Source organism: Harpegnathos saltator, unplaced genomic scaffold (assembly GCF_003227715.2).
Source record: "Harpegnathos saltator strain DR-91 unplaced genomic scaffold, Hsal_v8.6 scaffold781, whole genome shotgun sequence".
NCBI lineage: Eukaryota > Metazoa > Arthropoda > Insecta > Hymenoptera > Formicidae > Harpegnathos > Harpegnathos saltator.
Window position 1 is genome coordinate 201,953 of NW_020230628.1, and position 16,573 is coordinate 218,525.

Sequence of the window (16,573 nt, forward strand, 5' to 3'; positions counted from 1 at the left end):
ATCGTGCTGCAGTTCCGCGATTGTGAACGGTTACCTTTGAGGGAGGATGAAATGTTAATAGCACAGGACTCAAAATCAACTTTCACGTTGCATGAGGTATAATTTCAGAATTCACAATTGTTACATACACTGACGCGTTATATATATTGGCGCGCTGACTGGGGGGCTCTCCGTCTGCGCGTTCGTGTTCAGTCCTGTCACCGAGATTGCGCGCGCAAATTCGGGAACCTAAGCGGTTCAACCGAAGTTCGGTACAGACTGGAACTTCATTTTCCTCGTCGGGGACACATGTTCGAATTCCAGCACGATCAGCTCGTTGTCCCCCGGACGCAGGTACGGTGCCGGCACATACAGGGTGATCTGCGGGCCGACTGACGGCCAGTACCTGCCGAGGTTGTGGCCGTTCACAAAGGCCATTCCTTTCCCCCAGCCGGTAGTATCCAGGAACGTGTCCAACGGCTGTCCCGCGACCGAGAAGCGTCCGCGCAGGAATAATGGGCTGCTCTTCAGAGTCCCGTTGTCTGCATCATCTGTCGATATGCTCTCCTTACCCCGAAGAATGGACACGTCGGGGAAGCTGTAGCCCGTCATGTTCCATGATATCACTTCGATCCCGTCGATAGTTACATCCGACACACCCTGAGAAACAACGCGATTGTTAACGCCGAGGTGCGGCGTATGGACCAAACGTCGTATGGTGCCTTGACACTTCTTTGCTAATTTTCCCCGCGATCTCAAGCTCACGTGTTACCTCATCATCGTGTGAGGTCGACAATCGCGTGTAAGTACTAGTCACGATATCAAGGCACGTGTGACGCCTACCGAATAGCCGAAAACGTTCGTCTCATGAAACTCATCGAACGTCCATCTGAAACTTCTTCATGAGCCGAGGAATCTCGAGCTTGCCGCGAATTATCATCCCGCCCCCTCCCGCGGCGGCTTTCGCCTCCACAGCGTACCTTGAAGTCCCGAAGTTCGTTGCCGTAATTCAAGCGTCCTTGGTTCTCCACCAGTATACGCAGGTGATCGCCGTAAGACTTCTTCAGCGGCAGCGTAAACTTCTTGTCCGTGCGGCTGAGAACGCCGTACAATTGCTTGTTCACGTACACCAGCCCCCTATCCTTGATCTTCGCGTTCAAGGTGTACTCGTCCGGGATGGAGGACGGGAGTTTCGCCTCGTAGAGCACGAGACCCTGGTCGACGGACAGCGCCTCGAAGGTCTTGGGGAAGTCGGCGGTCGAGCGGCTCATGACGAACAGATCGTCGTCGTCGTCGTCGTCGTCGAGCAGCTTCGAGATCGGTTCCAACAGCACCGGGCCGTAGTTGCCTTTCGGAGACGCGGCTGGTTGAGATATATTGGGCAACGGCAAGTACTGCAATTTCGACATTGACCGTGAAGAAACGGCGTCGCCTTGAGACGGAAACATCGCGCGCGAACGGGAGATCGATGTCTCAGTCTCAAGGCGGGTAACGCCTTTCCCACGATCTCTCCTCCGTATAATAATAAGTGTGCGAACTGCACGCTCGATTACGCGAGCGCTAAGTATTGATTACGATCGCGCATTATCGCGCGCGAGGTACGCACCTGGCCGATGGCGTTTCTTATAGCGAAGTACTTGTCCGTCGGATCTCCGGCCTCGCTCAAAGGAGCGTCGTAATCGTAAGAAGTTATCTGCGGCTTAAACTCATTGTAACCGCCGTTAGCGCCTGTAAATTATCGCCTCGTCAAATACACCGGGTAAAATATACGCGCGCGCGCGCGAGACTTCGCTCCATCCGAAGCAGGTATCTACCAACCGGAAGTGAGACCAAAGTTCGTGCCGCCGAAGAACATGTAGATGTTGACGGAGGCGCCTATGTCGAGCATATCCTTCAACGTCTGCACGACGACTCCGGTCTTCACCCTCTGAAAGGATTCTCCCCAGTGCGTCAGCCATCCCGGATAGAACTCGGAGTTCACCAGCGGACCCTGCGCGTGCAGAAGCAAAGTGTCACAGTGAGGCTTATCTCGCTGAAGCAACGCAGTGACCGGTTTTCATATTATTAGGTGTGTGAATTAATTCGGTCCAGCTGGTGGTCAATTGCTGTACTACGTAATTTTCTAACCTCTAATGTCTGCGAAAGGCTTTATTCTTTAGTTTTGATATCTGGCAATAATATTCAGTTGATAAACGTTTGGGTTTGTAACAATAACATCGTGTTTATCTGATGTCGAAATTCGAGCCAAAAAAGCATCATTTCCGGAAAGTTCTCATTTTCTGTTTTCATTTGAAGGAAACAACCGCTGAAGCTCATCGAATGCTCGTAGAAGCTCATGGTGAAAGTGCTCCCACCGATAAATCACGCAGAGAATGGTTTCGACGTTTCAAAAGTGATGATTTCAGTGTCGATGACGAACCTCGTTCAGGTCAGCCGAAGAAGTTCGAGGAATTGCAGGCGCTAATCGATGAAGATCCGTGTCAATCGCAACATGAGCTCGCGCAATTGTTGAATGTTGATCGATCAACAATTTTTGTGCGTTTAGCAGCCATGGGAAAGATTTATAAAGAAGGAAGATAGGTGCCATACGAACTGAAAGAAAGAGACATCGAGAGGCGAAAAGCCATGTCTGAAATCTTGCTTGCCAGGCAAAAAAGAAAAGGTTTTTTGCATCGTATTGTGACTGGAGACGAAAAGTGGATATACGTACTTCAATAATCCCAAACGAAGGAAATCCATTAGCGACCCAGGAAAACCATCCACATCGATACCAAAGCGGAATATTCCAAAGCAAGAAAGTAATGCTCTGTATATGGTGGGACCAGAAGGGTGTAATGTATTATGAACTATTAAAACAGAGCCAAACCATCACTGCCGAACTTTACCGAACGAACAACGATTGATCCGTTTAAACAACGCATTGAAGAATAAGCGGCCGGAATATGCAAAGAGACACGACAAAGTGATCTTCCAGGCACGATAACGCTCGGCCACATGTTGGAAAGATTGTGAAGGCCACCTTGGAAGCACTTGGCTGGGACATTTTACCTCACCCGCCGTATTCACCATTGCTCCATCCGATTATCACTTGTTCAGATCGATAGCACACGGACTTTCGGACCAGCACTTCAACAATTATGAAGAAATAGAGAAATGGCTGAATGAATGGATCGCTTCGAAGGACGAGTCGTTTTTCCGTCACGGAATGCAACAACTGCCAGACAGATGGTAAAAAATAATAGCAAGCGCTTGGCAAATACTTTGATTAGTGTACTCTTTCATGTTTTTTTCATACTAAAGTCTTTTTTTGGGAGGAAAAACCGGACCGAATTAATTCACACCTAATACGTTTTTTATATTGCAGCGCCAGGCAAGATAACCGACCGAAATAACTAACGGCGGAACGTTCCTTTCTTTCCGCCACGAAGCTCCGTGGCAATTTCTACCGTCGAATTCTCCTCTTGTCACTTACTTTCGGCTGCTTGGCTCGCAAAGGCTCGAAAGCCTTGGTGACGTTGCCACCCGAGCCGAAGTCGACGGTGGCGAATACGCCTGGTACAGTGCCGCAACGAAGCATCGACTCGGACGTGCCGTCGGTCGTGTACAGAAGAGCTTTGTCGCCGATCTTGTCGAGGAAGAGCCTCTTCAGGATCCTCAGGTACTCCGCGTTGCAGGCGTTGAAGCTCCCGTACTCGTTCTCCACCTGCGGGAACGCGGAGGTGAGCGCAGCTCATTCGCGCGTTTCTGCGATTAATCGCCGTTCGCCGTACGCCGCCAGCGTCGCGCGGCACATTGTATAAAATATTTCATAATTTTATAATCATTATATTATATTTATAATTTTTTCTTTCCAAATCTCCGCTTGCACGACGGACCGTCGTCGTTCTTATCGTTGGAATTGGAAATTCGTTGCCCAATCGATGCACGATTTGATACTCCTGCTGCGAGCATGTTTCAATAAGAGTTATATTTATCTCTACTTTTGTTTACGGCATTAGCCGGAGTTTTAGCCCTGTTATCTTAATCGAAGGGTGATAACTCTCGGGCAACACATCACCGCAGAACACATCCGCAGAACGCAGTCATCATCTCGCGAGATAACCTTTGACGCTGAGCAAACGGCGATAAATATACTCTTCAACTGCATTTTTTATCAGTCTCATATTACCTGAACCATGATGATAGGTCCTCCGTTGCCTCGGAGAAATGGCTCTATCTTGTCTAGCAGTTTAGTCAAGTAAAGCGCAGCGCTCCCCACGAAATCTGCAAGAACCGGGCAATTGATGAGTCGCTGGGACTGGGTTTAATCGCGGCTAGCGTCACGATATATCGTCTCGATATTCTATTCATCAATTTTGTCCGAACAATAACGAACGAGGGGGAGGGGATGGCTGCAGCAGGGTGCAAAAGTATCTCCCCATGATCTCTTCTTCTTTCCTCTCTCTAGCCGCGTAGAAAGTGGAAAGAAATGTGTCTTACGTGCGTCCTTCGTGCGCAATTTTATATCCGGCGCGTCCCGAAGCATCCAGTACGGCAAACCACCCTGCAGCCAAATACACAAGAAGATCGCAGATTTATAATCGCATTTTGCCGGCTCCCTCGCGTTCGCTCAGTGCCGTAGCGAGCGCGGCGTGGCGAGCGCGAGAGCTCGAAACTCCGAGCGCGAATCCCGACATTTCCGTCGCTAGATAAAACGCGGTGCATGAATCCGACAAAAATCTCTCTCGTGAGATATGGCGCTGAAAGAGAGAGAGAGAGAGAGAGAGAGAGAGAGAGAGAGAGAGAGGAACGACTCTCTTTGCACTTATCTCTCTGCTGTACCAAACTTTGTTGTGTCAACGGAAAGCGGGATATCGCTTCGGGATGTATCTTCGTTCGACGTCGCTGTTTACGCCAACGAGTAAACGATGACACATAATTACCAAGTCCCTTTCCGCGCAGATGTAAGGCCCCGGCCGCAACAATACGAGCAGATCTTCCTGCTCGGCGATGCTTAAGAATTCTACTATATCCGCGTCACCGGACCAATTAAACTGGCCTCGTTCTGGCTCGTGAAGGCTCCATTCGACGTAGCTGCGTGCGGAAACAAAGTGGCAGACGCGTAACATCTGTTACCCTCTTATCATTTTTTCATTTAACAGACTTCTATTAGGTGGATATGTTGCATAACAGGGAGGAGGAAGAAAAGAAGTACAACGGATCTAGAGCGAATCGGGACGTTCGTGCGTTGTTAAAAATGATGCGCATTGTTAAAAGTGATGGTACCGTTACGGTACTGATGACGCAAAACGAATAATGACAAGGCTGATGATAATTGCCCGGTGAACAATCAAGTAGCTGACAATTAGTCTTCGTGGAGGACCGATAAGCCGAGGGGCTCCGACTTACGTGGAGACTGCGTTGAGTCCCGCGGCCCTCATTTTTCTTAGACGGTCCCTCCAGTACTGCCTGGGAGCGCGGAAGTAATGGAAACTACCGGAAACGTAGCGGAAGGGTTTCCCGTCCAGCAGGAACTGATTGTTGTCGTAGTCGACCGCGAAACTGTATTGCGTGTCCTGCAATCATTTGCCATCGGGATGATTTATTTAAGAGGCGACGCGTTGCCCTCCCGACGCCTCTCTCTCTCTCTCTCTCTCTCTCTCTCTCTCTCTCTCTCCCTCTCTCTCCCTCTCTCTCTCTCTCTCTCTCGAGCGCTTCGGAACTTCAATTGAGTTTCGGAGCTGCGTCGCGCGCGCGAGAGGCGACTTTAAATTCAAGCAACGTATTCAGCTTTCCATTCGATCAGTGACACTCCTATCTGGACTACGAAGTCAAGAACAATGATCAATCGGCAGAAGCAATTTGCCGCTTTATAAGCTTGCACTCGGATCTCATGATCTATGCGCGAACGTGCGCGCTGTGTATCGTAAAACGCTTACGGCAGTTTTGCTGGTTATTTATCGGACTTGAGACGGGAGATTCGTTAAACTTTAGGAGACGGAAGGGCGATCTTTAGGCTTTCAGGTGTTATTTGTTTTCTCAACACCGGCCTCATTCTGCCGAGCAACCTGTCGGAAATGCTCACTTCTCGCGTGGAACGCAAATACGCGCGAGGTGAAATGTAGTTGTTTTTATGCTTAGAGAAAATAGATGATTCACATACATACGCAAGAAATATTTTCTATTTCTTCTCTATAATTACATGAAGCCGCGATAAGTCTGACACGCTCATCGCGTTTCATTAACAAGACCCGAGCTAATGCGTAGTATGGGCAATGAGTTGCGTTTATCGCAGAGCACAGATTGGTCATTTATCAAAATGACTGATACGCCTTCGTGTGTGTGCCTACGAAAAGTATCACGCGGTGAAAAATTAACTTTGCTTGTAGCTAAAAGCGGACGTTGTCTAGTAGAATGATAAGACAAAACTTTGCACAGACACAATAATATGACGTTGCGTCTGCACAACTCGCTCGCTGCGAAATTTTTTTCACCGAATTCGAGAAATATTTGTTTGTCACACGCGTGAGTTTGGTTAAATCATAATATTCGGGTCCAAAATACCGATGTAACACGGTAAAATGCGTTATCGAAATAGAAACGTCGAGTCGATTCTTCTCTTCTTAATTATACGAGTTGAAAGAAAATTTGCAGGATCTCTGTTAGCAACATCTGATTGAACTTGCTCCTCTCCCTGAAGAAGTAAATTGACATATTTGCGAGATATCGAAAACGCGTAATTCTCCAGCGTGTGACTGATGCAGTATTTCCCTTCCCCTGTCGTCTCGTTCTCTGTCTTTCTAAAAATTTCAAAAGTTTTCAACAAACGACAATGTTCTGCCCTCAAACGCAACTTTTTTGCGCGTCTTATAGGTATCTCCATAGAAAACTGATGAGCTGTAAGACACTTGTGGCCGATACGACAGTCCAAAATACTCTTGCGTGTACAGTTTCATAATTACATGAAATCCAGAAAGCACCTCCGGAATTATTTCTCTCCTAAACTTGGAAACGCTTACTTCTTCATCCACACATACACACATATTTGCATTTGATAAACAACATCAGCTGTAGCAGATGACAGATCGACCGACGCGATGACATCACGCATACTCTTGAAGCCTAAGACTGAACTTTCCGGTTTCTGATAATTAAGGGAACTGGAGAGTCAGATTACTCTGAAAAATCGTGCTTGTTTTTGATGATATTTTGTGACGAACTGAATAAATGTGCAAGAATGAAAATTTGAAATATATTTATATAACATATGAAGAGTAGAACAATTTTTTTTATCAACAAATATTCATTTAAGTATACGTCAACTTAAATTTTAAACGTGTTTTTCTCGAAATTTTATTGTTTAACTTTTTGCAATGATTTCTCCGAAACTGAACTTCGTATCGATTTGAAATTTTAAAGCAATAATATTTGTTCATCTGGCTCTCAGATAAACCATGGACAATTACGTTAAAATATTTCATTTCGGGATATTAATTTTTTTATTGTAAAAGAACTGAAAAATTTGGATTTTTTCCTAATAATAGCTGCCAGTTTGTTAATTTTGTTCGATTTCTTTTTGTAGTGGTTCAACGGACAATGATAATAAGCTTCCTCAAGATTTCTGGCTAAAATCGCTCTGATCGGATCATCGAGAGCCGAGATGTTACCGCAAAAGCGACAACTTGAAAAAGAAAAAGAGAGTATATTTCAGCTATATGTATATATCGTATATTTACATGTTAATAAACAAAATTTTTACATCTAAAATTTTCATTCTTGCGCATTTATTCAGTTCGTCGCAAAATATTATCAAAAACAAGCACGATTTTTCAGCGATCTGACTCTCCAGTCCCCTTAAAATACAGAGGATCAAAATGTGTGAAAAAAGCAGATGGAGATCTCGCGAACGAGCACCCCGTGTCTCCCACCTTCGACTTGTGCCGCGCGTTCACTCGAGGACGACGCGGGACTTTCGCGTGATTTTAGCGGCGTTTGAAGGAGGAAGTGCAGATCTGCACGTCTCGTAAGAACGCACAGAATTCGAACGGATGTTGCGATTATGCGCGCTATATAGCAGCTATATAGCAGCATCTACATACGTCTTGGCGTAGATTCACTGTCTCCGCCACGGCGCCACTCAATGCCAAGGTTGTCACGAGCGCGAGCGGCCACATTTTTCGGACGAGCTGTGATCCTCGCGCGTCACGTCTCAGCCGTCAGTTGCTTCATTCACTTTCCACGCTCGCGCGTCACTGACGCTTCTTCAGCTTGCCTAAGACTTAAGCTGTCGTAGTTCAAAAGCGCGCGCGCGAGAGAGAGAGAGAGAGAGAGAGAGAGAGAGAAGTGGGAGACACGGAGACACGTTTTCGCAACGGACATGCAACCGCTTATTATGCATCGACTGGTTATCACCGTTCAGGTACGAATAGTAATTGCGGCCCGTATCTTTCAACCTTGGCAGATATCCTTTTCTTTTTGTCAGGTTTGCAACGGGATCAGGAGCTGGCGCCGCGAGACAGGAGCAACGCGAGGACTGCTGACCGGAGGATCAAGAGGAGTCAATGTCCGTTTACTTCCTCGCGCGAGAGTTGCTGGCACGTCTCTTGTTAATTAGTCCCGGGATATGCAAGCGTGCGTTTGACTATTTTAATTACGTCGAAATCAGAGTCGGTAGTTTGGCGATCAAAGAGCGCGATCAAAATTACACGGCCGGGCGCGGGTAATTTTCATACTGCGTCGCGAAGTAAAATCCTTCCCCCGACAAGCGCGTATTTTTCTTCCTCGGTGTTGAAAAATTATTTCCACCATACGACCGTACATGGCGTGGAAAAAGTGAACGGCCGAATGTTCGGTCCAAATGAACACGTTAAAACTTTATTTCGTTATGTTACATTTTACGCGTCGGCTCACGGCTTGCCGTGAACGGCCGTGGGCGGCGGCTTTCTTCAGTTTTGCGAAAAATAGCGTTCCACGCTGAATAGCGGAATGATTCTGCAATTTATCTGACCTCTCGCCTAGTGTTTAACCGATACAGATAAGCCGCGCTCGTATTAATTAGACACACATTCCTCCACTCTCGTCGGCAGAGTTGCAAAGTTCAACAACACAAATTTCTCTTTGTAATTTCGCGACAAATGTTCGCGGATGAAAAATTGCTCATGCTTGCACAGCGGAGCTTTCCATCCTGTATCGCAAACGGTGTATCTGCAGTCGATACAAAGGAAACACCCTCGGCGAACAAAGGAGTCATGAAATCTGGAGGAAAATTATGGGAAACATGCAAAATAGATTCGCCGGCCGAGCCAATTATAGTTCCATAAATATTTCACCGGTTGTTTCCTAGCGCACAGTTGCATTCGCCCTGTTATTCGGAGGATCGATATAACAGAATTTCCATCGCAACAACACGTAAAATAAACGGAGGCTGAATCGGAGCCGAATTAATGCGCAAAAAAGAAAAATTGGAGCCAAGAGTTTCTGGAAATTCCTCCTTCAATATTCCATTCCCCCCGTTGCGCAACGTTTCGTTTGATTTTGTTAGCGCGCCGCGAAGGAAGATGGTGCTCGAGCGTCAGGCGTCCTTCGCCATCATCGCCAGCGTTCGACGGTCGTTACCGTCAGCGGTTCTCTTATCGACCAGAATCTTGCTGAGAACCCGCTGTCAGTCAAGAAGCGTGCCGCGAATGATGATAGTTTGCGTTTTCGTCAGTGGCTTTCGTGGCAAGCGAGGAAACAAAGTGTACTCTCAAAGGCTGCGATTATTGGAGCACGCGTATACTTTTATTACGCGCAATCGCGCGCTTCTTTGTTCCTCACGACAGAAGGAACGAAATTCTGTCGGAGGCGGGGCGGGTGGGAGGCGAGAGCTCGGTTAATCAGGAAGATACGCGCGAGAATACAACATATACCGGGAGAATCCGCAACGACCTCACCTCAATGTACTGTATAGTAAAACTTGCTGAAATATTTAACGCGACTGTAGTGGAGAAACACTCGGATAAAACTATCCGCCCCCCGTAATATAGAAATACGTTGTTCGAAATCGATCCCCGCCGCGCTCCTCGCGACGCGCGCGATTTTACGCGGTGTGTCCGCGCTGTGTGTAATATCGCGGAAGGAAAATTGTTAAGCCAAGTTGTAGCTGCGTACTCTGCTCCAGAGGACCGAGGTGTCTAACGACGTTTAACCGGAGGCAATTCGGTCTTTATTACATAAACTCGTATCCTGGCTGCACGAATGATTTCGAAACTTTGCGGTCATCAAGCATTTGTCGCTATCAACGATAATTGCGCCGCGTGCCACTGATATATATATATATATATATATATATATGTATATCGTATTCGGCAATTTTCGTTTATTCGGCGCTTTTTTCCCCCTAGTTTTCCTCGTTCGCGTGACTCACGATACGCGATAACTCGCGGAGGGAAGCGAAACCTCGGTTTTCCATCGCGCGGGAAACATGCAAATGTGTCAATTGCACTGCTGATTAAGCGACAATTACCGAGGCGAAGCTTGCTTCTTGTTGGATTAATAGAGACATCTGATACGAATCTGTATCTCGTCCGTGAATAATATATGACGGCGATAAAGAAGAAGAGACGCAAGGCATCTGTCATGTTTATGTAAATTATAAACATGACAAAGACCACGTATCTTATCTAGATGAACTCGCATGGATTTGGAGTCTCGGCGGCGCGGGCTCTCTGAGGTGCGACGTCGTTTTCAGGGAAAAAGGGAGGAAAAAGAAACGAAGGAAGGCAGGAAGATAACACCGTCGTCGGATGCGTACGCATCGTCGCGATCGCAATGACATTTTTGCGAGTGTGACGCGCGAGGCACATGGAGTCGATTCCGCAGTCGAAGCGAGCATAGAAAATAGCGCAAGTGTGAGTAACGTAAAATCGCAACGGCGTATCTATTTCAGTTGTATTTTCGAATGTTGGCCGATAAGGTTAAAGATAATAATTCGGCTAAATGAGCCGGTCTGTGGCGAAGTGCAGACTTTCAAAGTCTCGCACTCGCAAAGTGTTTCGCGCACGGTTCGTACTCGCGCGCGCGGACGGCGATCGTCGTCGTCGTCGTCGTCGTCGTCGTCGTCAGGGCAGAAATGAAGTCGGTGCGAGAATCGAACGGAAGCGAGATCGGAAGTAAGACCCAGTGTGAACGAACGCGCTTCGGAAGCGATCGCGAGACCCGAGCGGCTCGCGCGGAGGCCGGCTGACTAATTGAATCGTGGCCGCTCGAGAAAGACGAGAAGTGAGAATGCTGGTTAAGTCGTTCCTCCTAATAACTAATACCCTGGCCCCGAGTCAACAAATTTACGGCAATCAAGCCACTTGATGCACACGTGGAAACGCTGATGCGCATCGCAGCGCATACCGTTCGACGTTCGGCGGTGTGTATTTTTAAGGGACCGATTTAATTGGGGTTAATGGAGAAATGCGTTACTGCGCTGTAGCGGCGCATTTACATGTGCAACAGTAAAGTGGAGCGCGCGCGATGCTCCGACGTGGAGCCCAAGATGAGGCGCAGCGGCGCAGCAACCCCGCTCCCGGGCGGCGCGGAACCGCCGGAAGAATTGAATATTCGGCGAAATCCACATTGGGGACCGTCGCGCGCTCGTACTTCAGTTCCTACGTCGAATGCTTTCTCCGATCTTTCGATCCTCGAGTCACGTCCCTCTCATCGCCGTGTTTCCCCTTTTCGACGATGAGCGCAATCGGCCTTCCCGGCATCGGCCAATCGAGTCTTAATATCCTTGAGGAACCATTCGCGAGCATGCATTCTTCAACCATCCTCGTCAGAGATGACGATTTCACTCGAGCAGACAGAGAGAATATCTTTTTCATCGTTCCGTATCCTTCTCGTCGTTTCGCATTTCGAGCAACTGGAGCACCGCCGAGCTCGCTCCATTTAAGCGCAAATTTCACCGAGAAAAAATTCGACCCGTATCTCGACGGTCTTCATGGCCGACCCGTTCTCGGAAAACACTGCCTCCCGTCGTCTTAGCCGTTGAATTGCAGGTTGCAGGTTGCAGTAGGGCCCCTTCCCAGGTACACGTTTTTCTACACTTCTACGTAGAGGCGCGTCTCGACGAGCGATGCTTGGCGCCAGCATCCCTCCTCTGGTGCGGTGCGGTGCGGTGGCCGCGGCTCGGAGAACACTGTTCGAAAGACTCTTTACTCGTCAGTTTCTGGCACGAGCTAAACGCGAGAGCGCGAACAAGTGCATTTTCCAGATCGTAACTCGCAACGCGTATGTGACGCTGCGCCAGAAGCGGGAGAGACAGAGAGAGAGAGAGAGAGAGAGAGAGAGAGAGACAGGGGATAGAGAGAAAGAGGAAGAGGGGGAGGGAGATTCTTCTCTCAAGCCGGCCGGATATCCGAGTTTGATTCCCGTAAGCGCGAATCGATATAGATTCTCATTAATCGACACGCTATTTAACCCTCGAGGCGAAGTTATCGGCGGCTGATCGTTCCCCGCTCTGTTCTGTTCGGGAATGCGCGGATAAAAACTGCACGTGTGCAGACGGGACGCGATTTCCAGAGGATCATCCTGACACTTGGCGGGAAGAAAAAAGGGGAAATGTCCGGCGGAGTGAAGTTTCGGCGGAGTTATAGAGAAGTTCAGTAGCGCGCGGTAACAGTGTGTCGCGCCGTATAAATGATAACCGCGAGAAATGGCGAAAATGGAGGGCCATTTTCTCCGGAGAGTGGAGAGTGGAATTTTGTCGACGCGACGCGCGAGCAAATCCGCGCGGATAAGGGCGAGCTCGGAGGTGTGTCGGAAGTCACGTGTCGATTGGCGCTAAAGAGAAAGAAAAGAGAAAGGTCAAGGGGGGGGGGGTGCTTTATCGAGTATATTCGAGTTGCGACCTTGGCTTTTCTCTGAACGGAGCGAATAATCCGCCGTGCGCATTCGATTGCCAAACGCTCGTCTCTCATCGATACGTTCGCGATGCGATTTATTATTATTCCACGTCGTCAGCGGTCACCATCCGTGTTGCAGATCTTTCTGGACGGAGTGCGGAAGAAAATGGAAGCGGAAGCGAGCGAGAGTACTATGAAGAATACGAGAATCGACGAGTACGGTATGTTTTGCGACGTCGCGATCGCGCACGGCGATCGAGACCAACATTCGTTCGTCGCGAAATTACCGGCGCTTCGCGTCGAGAGCTTTCGAGCGCGCGCGAGTGCAATATGCAAATTCGGCAAGCCGCGACGAATGACGATCTACCCGCGCTCGGACTCGGCGGACAATCGGCGCGAAATCCGTGAAAAAACACTCCCTACTCTCGTCCCGTGGCGCACGTGCGTATAACAATGGCCGGCGAATAAATTACAGCGTCAAGTGCGAAAGAGGCGCATGAAAGGCGCGACACTGACCTCTCCGCGGCATCGCGGAGAAGAATGCCGATGTAAATTGGAGCGCCCGAGCGCGCAGCCGAAGGTTGTTTTCTCGATGTCTCGAGGTTAGCGCGCCCCCGTTTTATGGTCCCCGTGCACTGTCTAACATTTTTTCTCCCACGAACTGGTTTCATCGTCATTTACCGCCGGCAAACGCCTGCGTCTCTCTTCAAGCGTCGCTCTTGTCGTCGAATTGTCATCCGCAGCGCGATCGAGGACTCATCTCGGCGATGAAACACCCGCGAGCGCTGCGAGTCGCCGCCGACCGTCGAGTCTCGACTCTCTTAATTTCACAAAAAAAAAAAGGGGGTAAAAAGTCGTAGTCGCGACAGGGCAAGGCTTTCCAGGTACATTCGCTAGCCGATGTCCGCGCTTGCGCAATTGCTAATTCACACGCGCGTAATGATTGCCGCGAAGATGACAACGCGCGCGTGGAAAAGGGAAACGAAAGTAACAAAGGCGAGGAAGTTTGCCGTTGAACGAGCGGAAACTACTAAGGTCGCCGTCTTTTCCTCGGCGGTGTCGCGCGAGAAAGTCGAAATTAAGTCATCGATGGGTGATCACGTAACGTGATCGTAACGCACAGAAGACGCGATAAAAGAACGCGAAGTGCCGCTTCGTTCAGCACTAACGACTCGTTATAATATTCACGAGGTAAGTGTCGCTTTGACATTTACGCTTTTCACGACAATCCGCTCGCTGCAGACTTGGCGCGATTCAAGCGAAGCCGAGACGTGTTCTCGCTTTTGCCCCGGTATCGATGGAAGTCGAAGTCACGGCAGAGACGCAGAGACACGACAGATCCAAGGGCTCCTAATGAATAGGATCCAATATATCTAATTTATTATCCGGCTGACGCGAAAAGGACGTCCCTTTGGGTTGCAGCGAACGTGAACGTCAAAGGAGTGTCCAACGGTAAGGACGAGCATGTCGACGCTGACGGGAACATCGACGCCGTGCAGACCGCAATCGGCGACCTCGGCAGGTGGCAGATCTTCGTCTGCCTGGCGATATCCCTGGTGAAATTTCGGTAGCCTGGCATCAATTGGCGATCGTCTTCATGGCGCCGCAGCAGGATTATAATTGCACGGTGCCCGCCACCACGGACTCCGAAGACCAGTGCGCGGTCGATGTTAACGGCACGCTGGTCGAGTGCACGGAATGGACGTATGATCGAAGTATCTTTTCCGAAACCATCATCTCGCAGGTGAGCGCGAAGGATGACGCTCGCGCGTCGCGAGTCGGGAAACTGCTCGGAGACGAGCGCTCGATTTTCGAAGTAAGGGGAAAAGAAAAGGGGGGAAAAAAATATCCACACGCGTGCTTGCACGCGCTCGCAGAGTTCTCTCTCTCTCTCTCTCTCTCTCTCTCTCTCTCTGTGCGCGTCGCGAGCTGTATTTGCACTATACGGTAACGTAATTAACGGACGTTGCCGCGCTTTGCAGCGAAGCAATTGCTGCGGGCGCTATTAGCACATTTCGCTGACAAAACAATTACGGAGCATTATCGTAAGAACGACATTGCGTGCATTGTCGTTATTGCGAGGCTTATTTTCGTTGCAGTGGAATTTTAGTCTGCGACCGGACTCACTATGCGAACATACAGCAGTCGATTCTCATGTTCGGCGTGCTCCTCGGTAACATAATCTTCGGCAGTTTGGCGGACAGGCAAGTGCATCGGTCACGTCAGTTAGACGCATGTTGAATTAATAACCGCTTGCGAGGGCGCATGTACAATTAATAACCCTTGAATAAATTAAAAAGCCTTGAATGAATAAACGCGCGGTTATTAAGAAGGGGCTGGGAGGGGAAGGAGGAGGTGGAGGAGGAGGCGGGAGGAGAAGATTAAAAAGTACAGGTGGTAACTTGCAGGTACGGCAGGAAAATGCCGCTGATGGCTTCCGTGGTTCTTCAACTGCTGTCGGGGATCGGGTGCGCCATAGTTCCTTGGTTTCAAGCGCTCTTGCTGATGAAGTTCCTGAGTGCCTTGGCCACTGGAGGCATGATAGTCACTAGTTTCGTTATTTGTAAGTCTACGATATCAATCATCGCTCGAGTTTGCCCAAGACGAAAAGGCTACGATCAATTATTTCGCAAGATCGTAATGTCCGTAAGAGTGACGCAATTTCCCTCCTCAGCGTACGATGTAGATCTTGCTACGGCGGAACTTACCAGTACTCGATGCTTCGGCTCATGTCGGTGTACCTCCTTTAATCGCGTATCTTTTCAGGTATGGAAATAATAGGTACAGAGTGGCGAGCCGCCATCAACTTCTTTTACCAAATTCCCTACTGCCTGGGTCACATGTCGCTGGCGGGACTCGCGTTCTGGTTTCGACACTGGCGACATCTGCAGATCGCCATCACCCTTCCGTCTATTGTCTGTTTAAGTTACTGGTGGCTGGTGCCCGAGTCGCCTAGGTGGTTGATAGCCGTAGGAAAACAGAGAGCGGCCTGCAAAATCCTGCAGAAGGCGGCAATATCAACAAAGTGAAGAACGTCGACATCCCCGAAGTGGTCAGGAAACATTGTTTGCAGCAGGTGAGAGAAGAGCGCGACGATTATTCCCCCCCCTCCCCTCCCCCCGTCGAGCTGAATCGCTGCCAACACACCGGTCGGTTAATCAGTTCAGTCAAGCATGAGCGCGTTACAGTCCACGTTAATTCGCCCCAATTCGCTTGAATTCCAGAATTTCAAGAAATCCGCGCTGGACCATAAGCCCTCGTTTTTGGATCTGTTTCGCACGCCGAACATGCGCGTCAAGTCACTGTCGATCTTCTTCAACTGGATCGTTTGCGGAGTGGTCCTGTTCGGCATGTCGCAGTACATCGGCCAGGTTTGGCGGCGATATTTTCATCAACTTCGCGGTGTCCGGTGTCATACAGCTTCCCGGTTGCTTCGTCGGTTGGTGGACGATGAACAAATTCGGTCGGCGGGTCACCCTGATTTACAGCAACCTCATCGCCGGCGTCTCCTGTCTCCTCTTGATCGCCGTGCTAAACGGTGAGAGACCAGCGCGTTGTGTGTGTGTGTGTGTGTGTGCGTGTCGTAACGATCGCCATGTTAAAATATGCGACTTACAACGGGACCTTTCAAATTGGACGGATTGTCAATCGAGACAGCCTGAATTTACCAGTCGCACCTTTGCCGTAGATAGCGCGTGGGTGAGGCTGCTGTTGGCGAAGTTCGGTATCGTCGGGTACGTCGT

At 49.1% G+C, this 16,573-nt stretch overlaps 1 protein-coding gene and 1 pseudogene across 1 annotated transcript; one reads left to right on the forward strand and one right to left on the reverse strand.

Annotated features, from left to right (window-relative positions):
- Positions 1-75: 75 nt before the first annotated feature.
- Positions 76-8,228, reverse strand: LOC105188153 (beta-galactosidase). The gene is made up of 10 exons (XM_025306462.1): positions 8,058-8,228; positions 5,368-5,534; positions 4,902-5,052; positions 4,459-4,522; positions 4,148-4,242; positions 3,452-3,682; positions 1,798-1,969; positions 1,586-1,707; positions 960-1,373; positions 76-639 (listed from the first exon to the last, which is right to left on the reverse strand). The coding sequence occupies exons 1-10, from the start codon at positions 8,130-8,132 to the stop codon at positions 238-240; spliced, it is 1,893 nt and encodes a 630-aa protein (XP_025162247.1). The 5' UTR covers positions 8,133-8,228; the 3' UTR covers positions 76-237.
- A 3,534-nt stretch (positions 8,229-11,762) lies between these two features.
- LOC105184944 (organic cation transporter protein-like) lies at positions 11,763-16,564 on the forward strand (annotated as a pseudogene).
- The last annotated feature ends 9 nt before the right edge of the window (positions 16,565-16,573 follow it).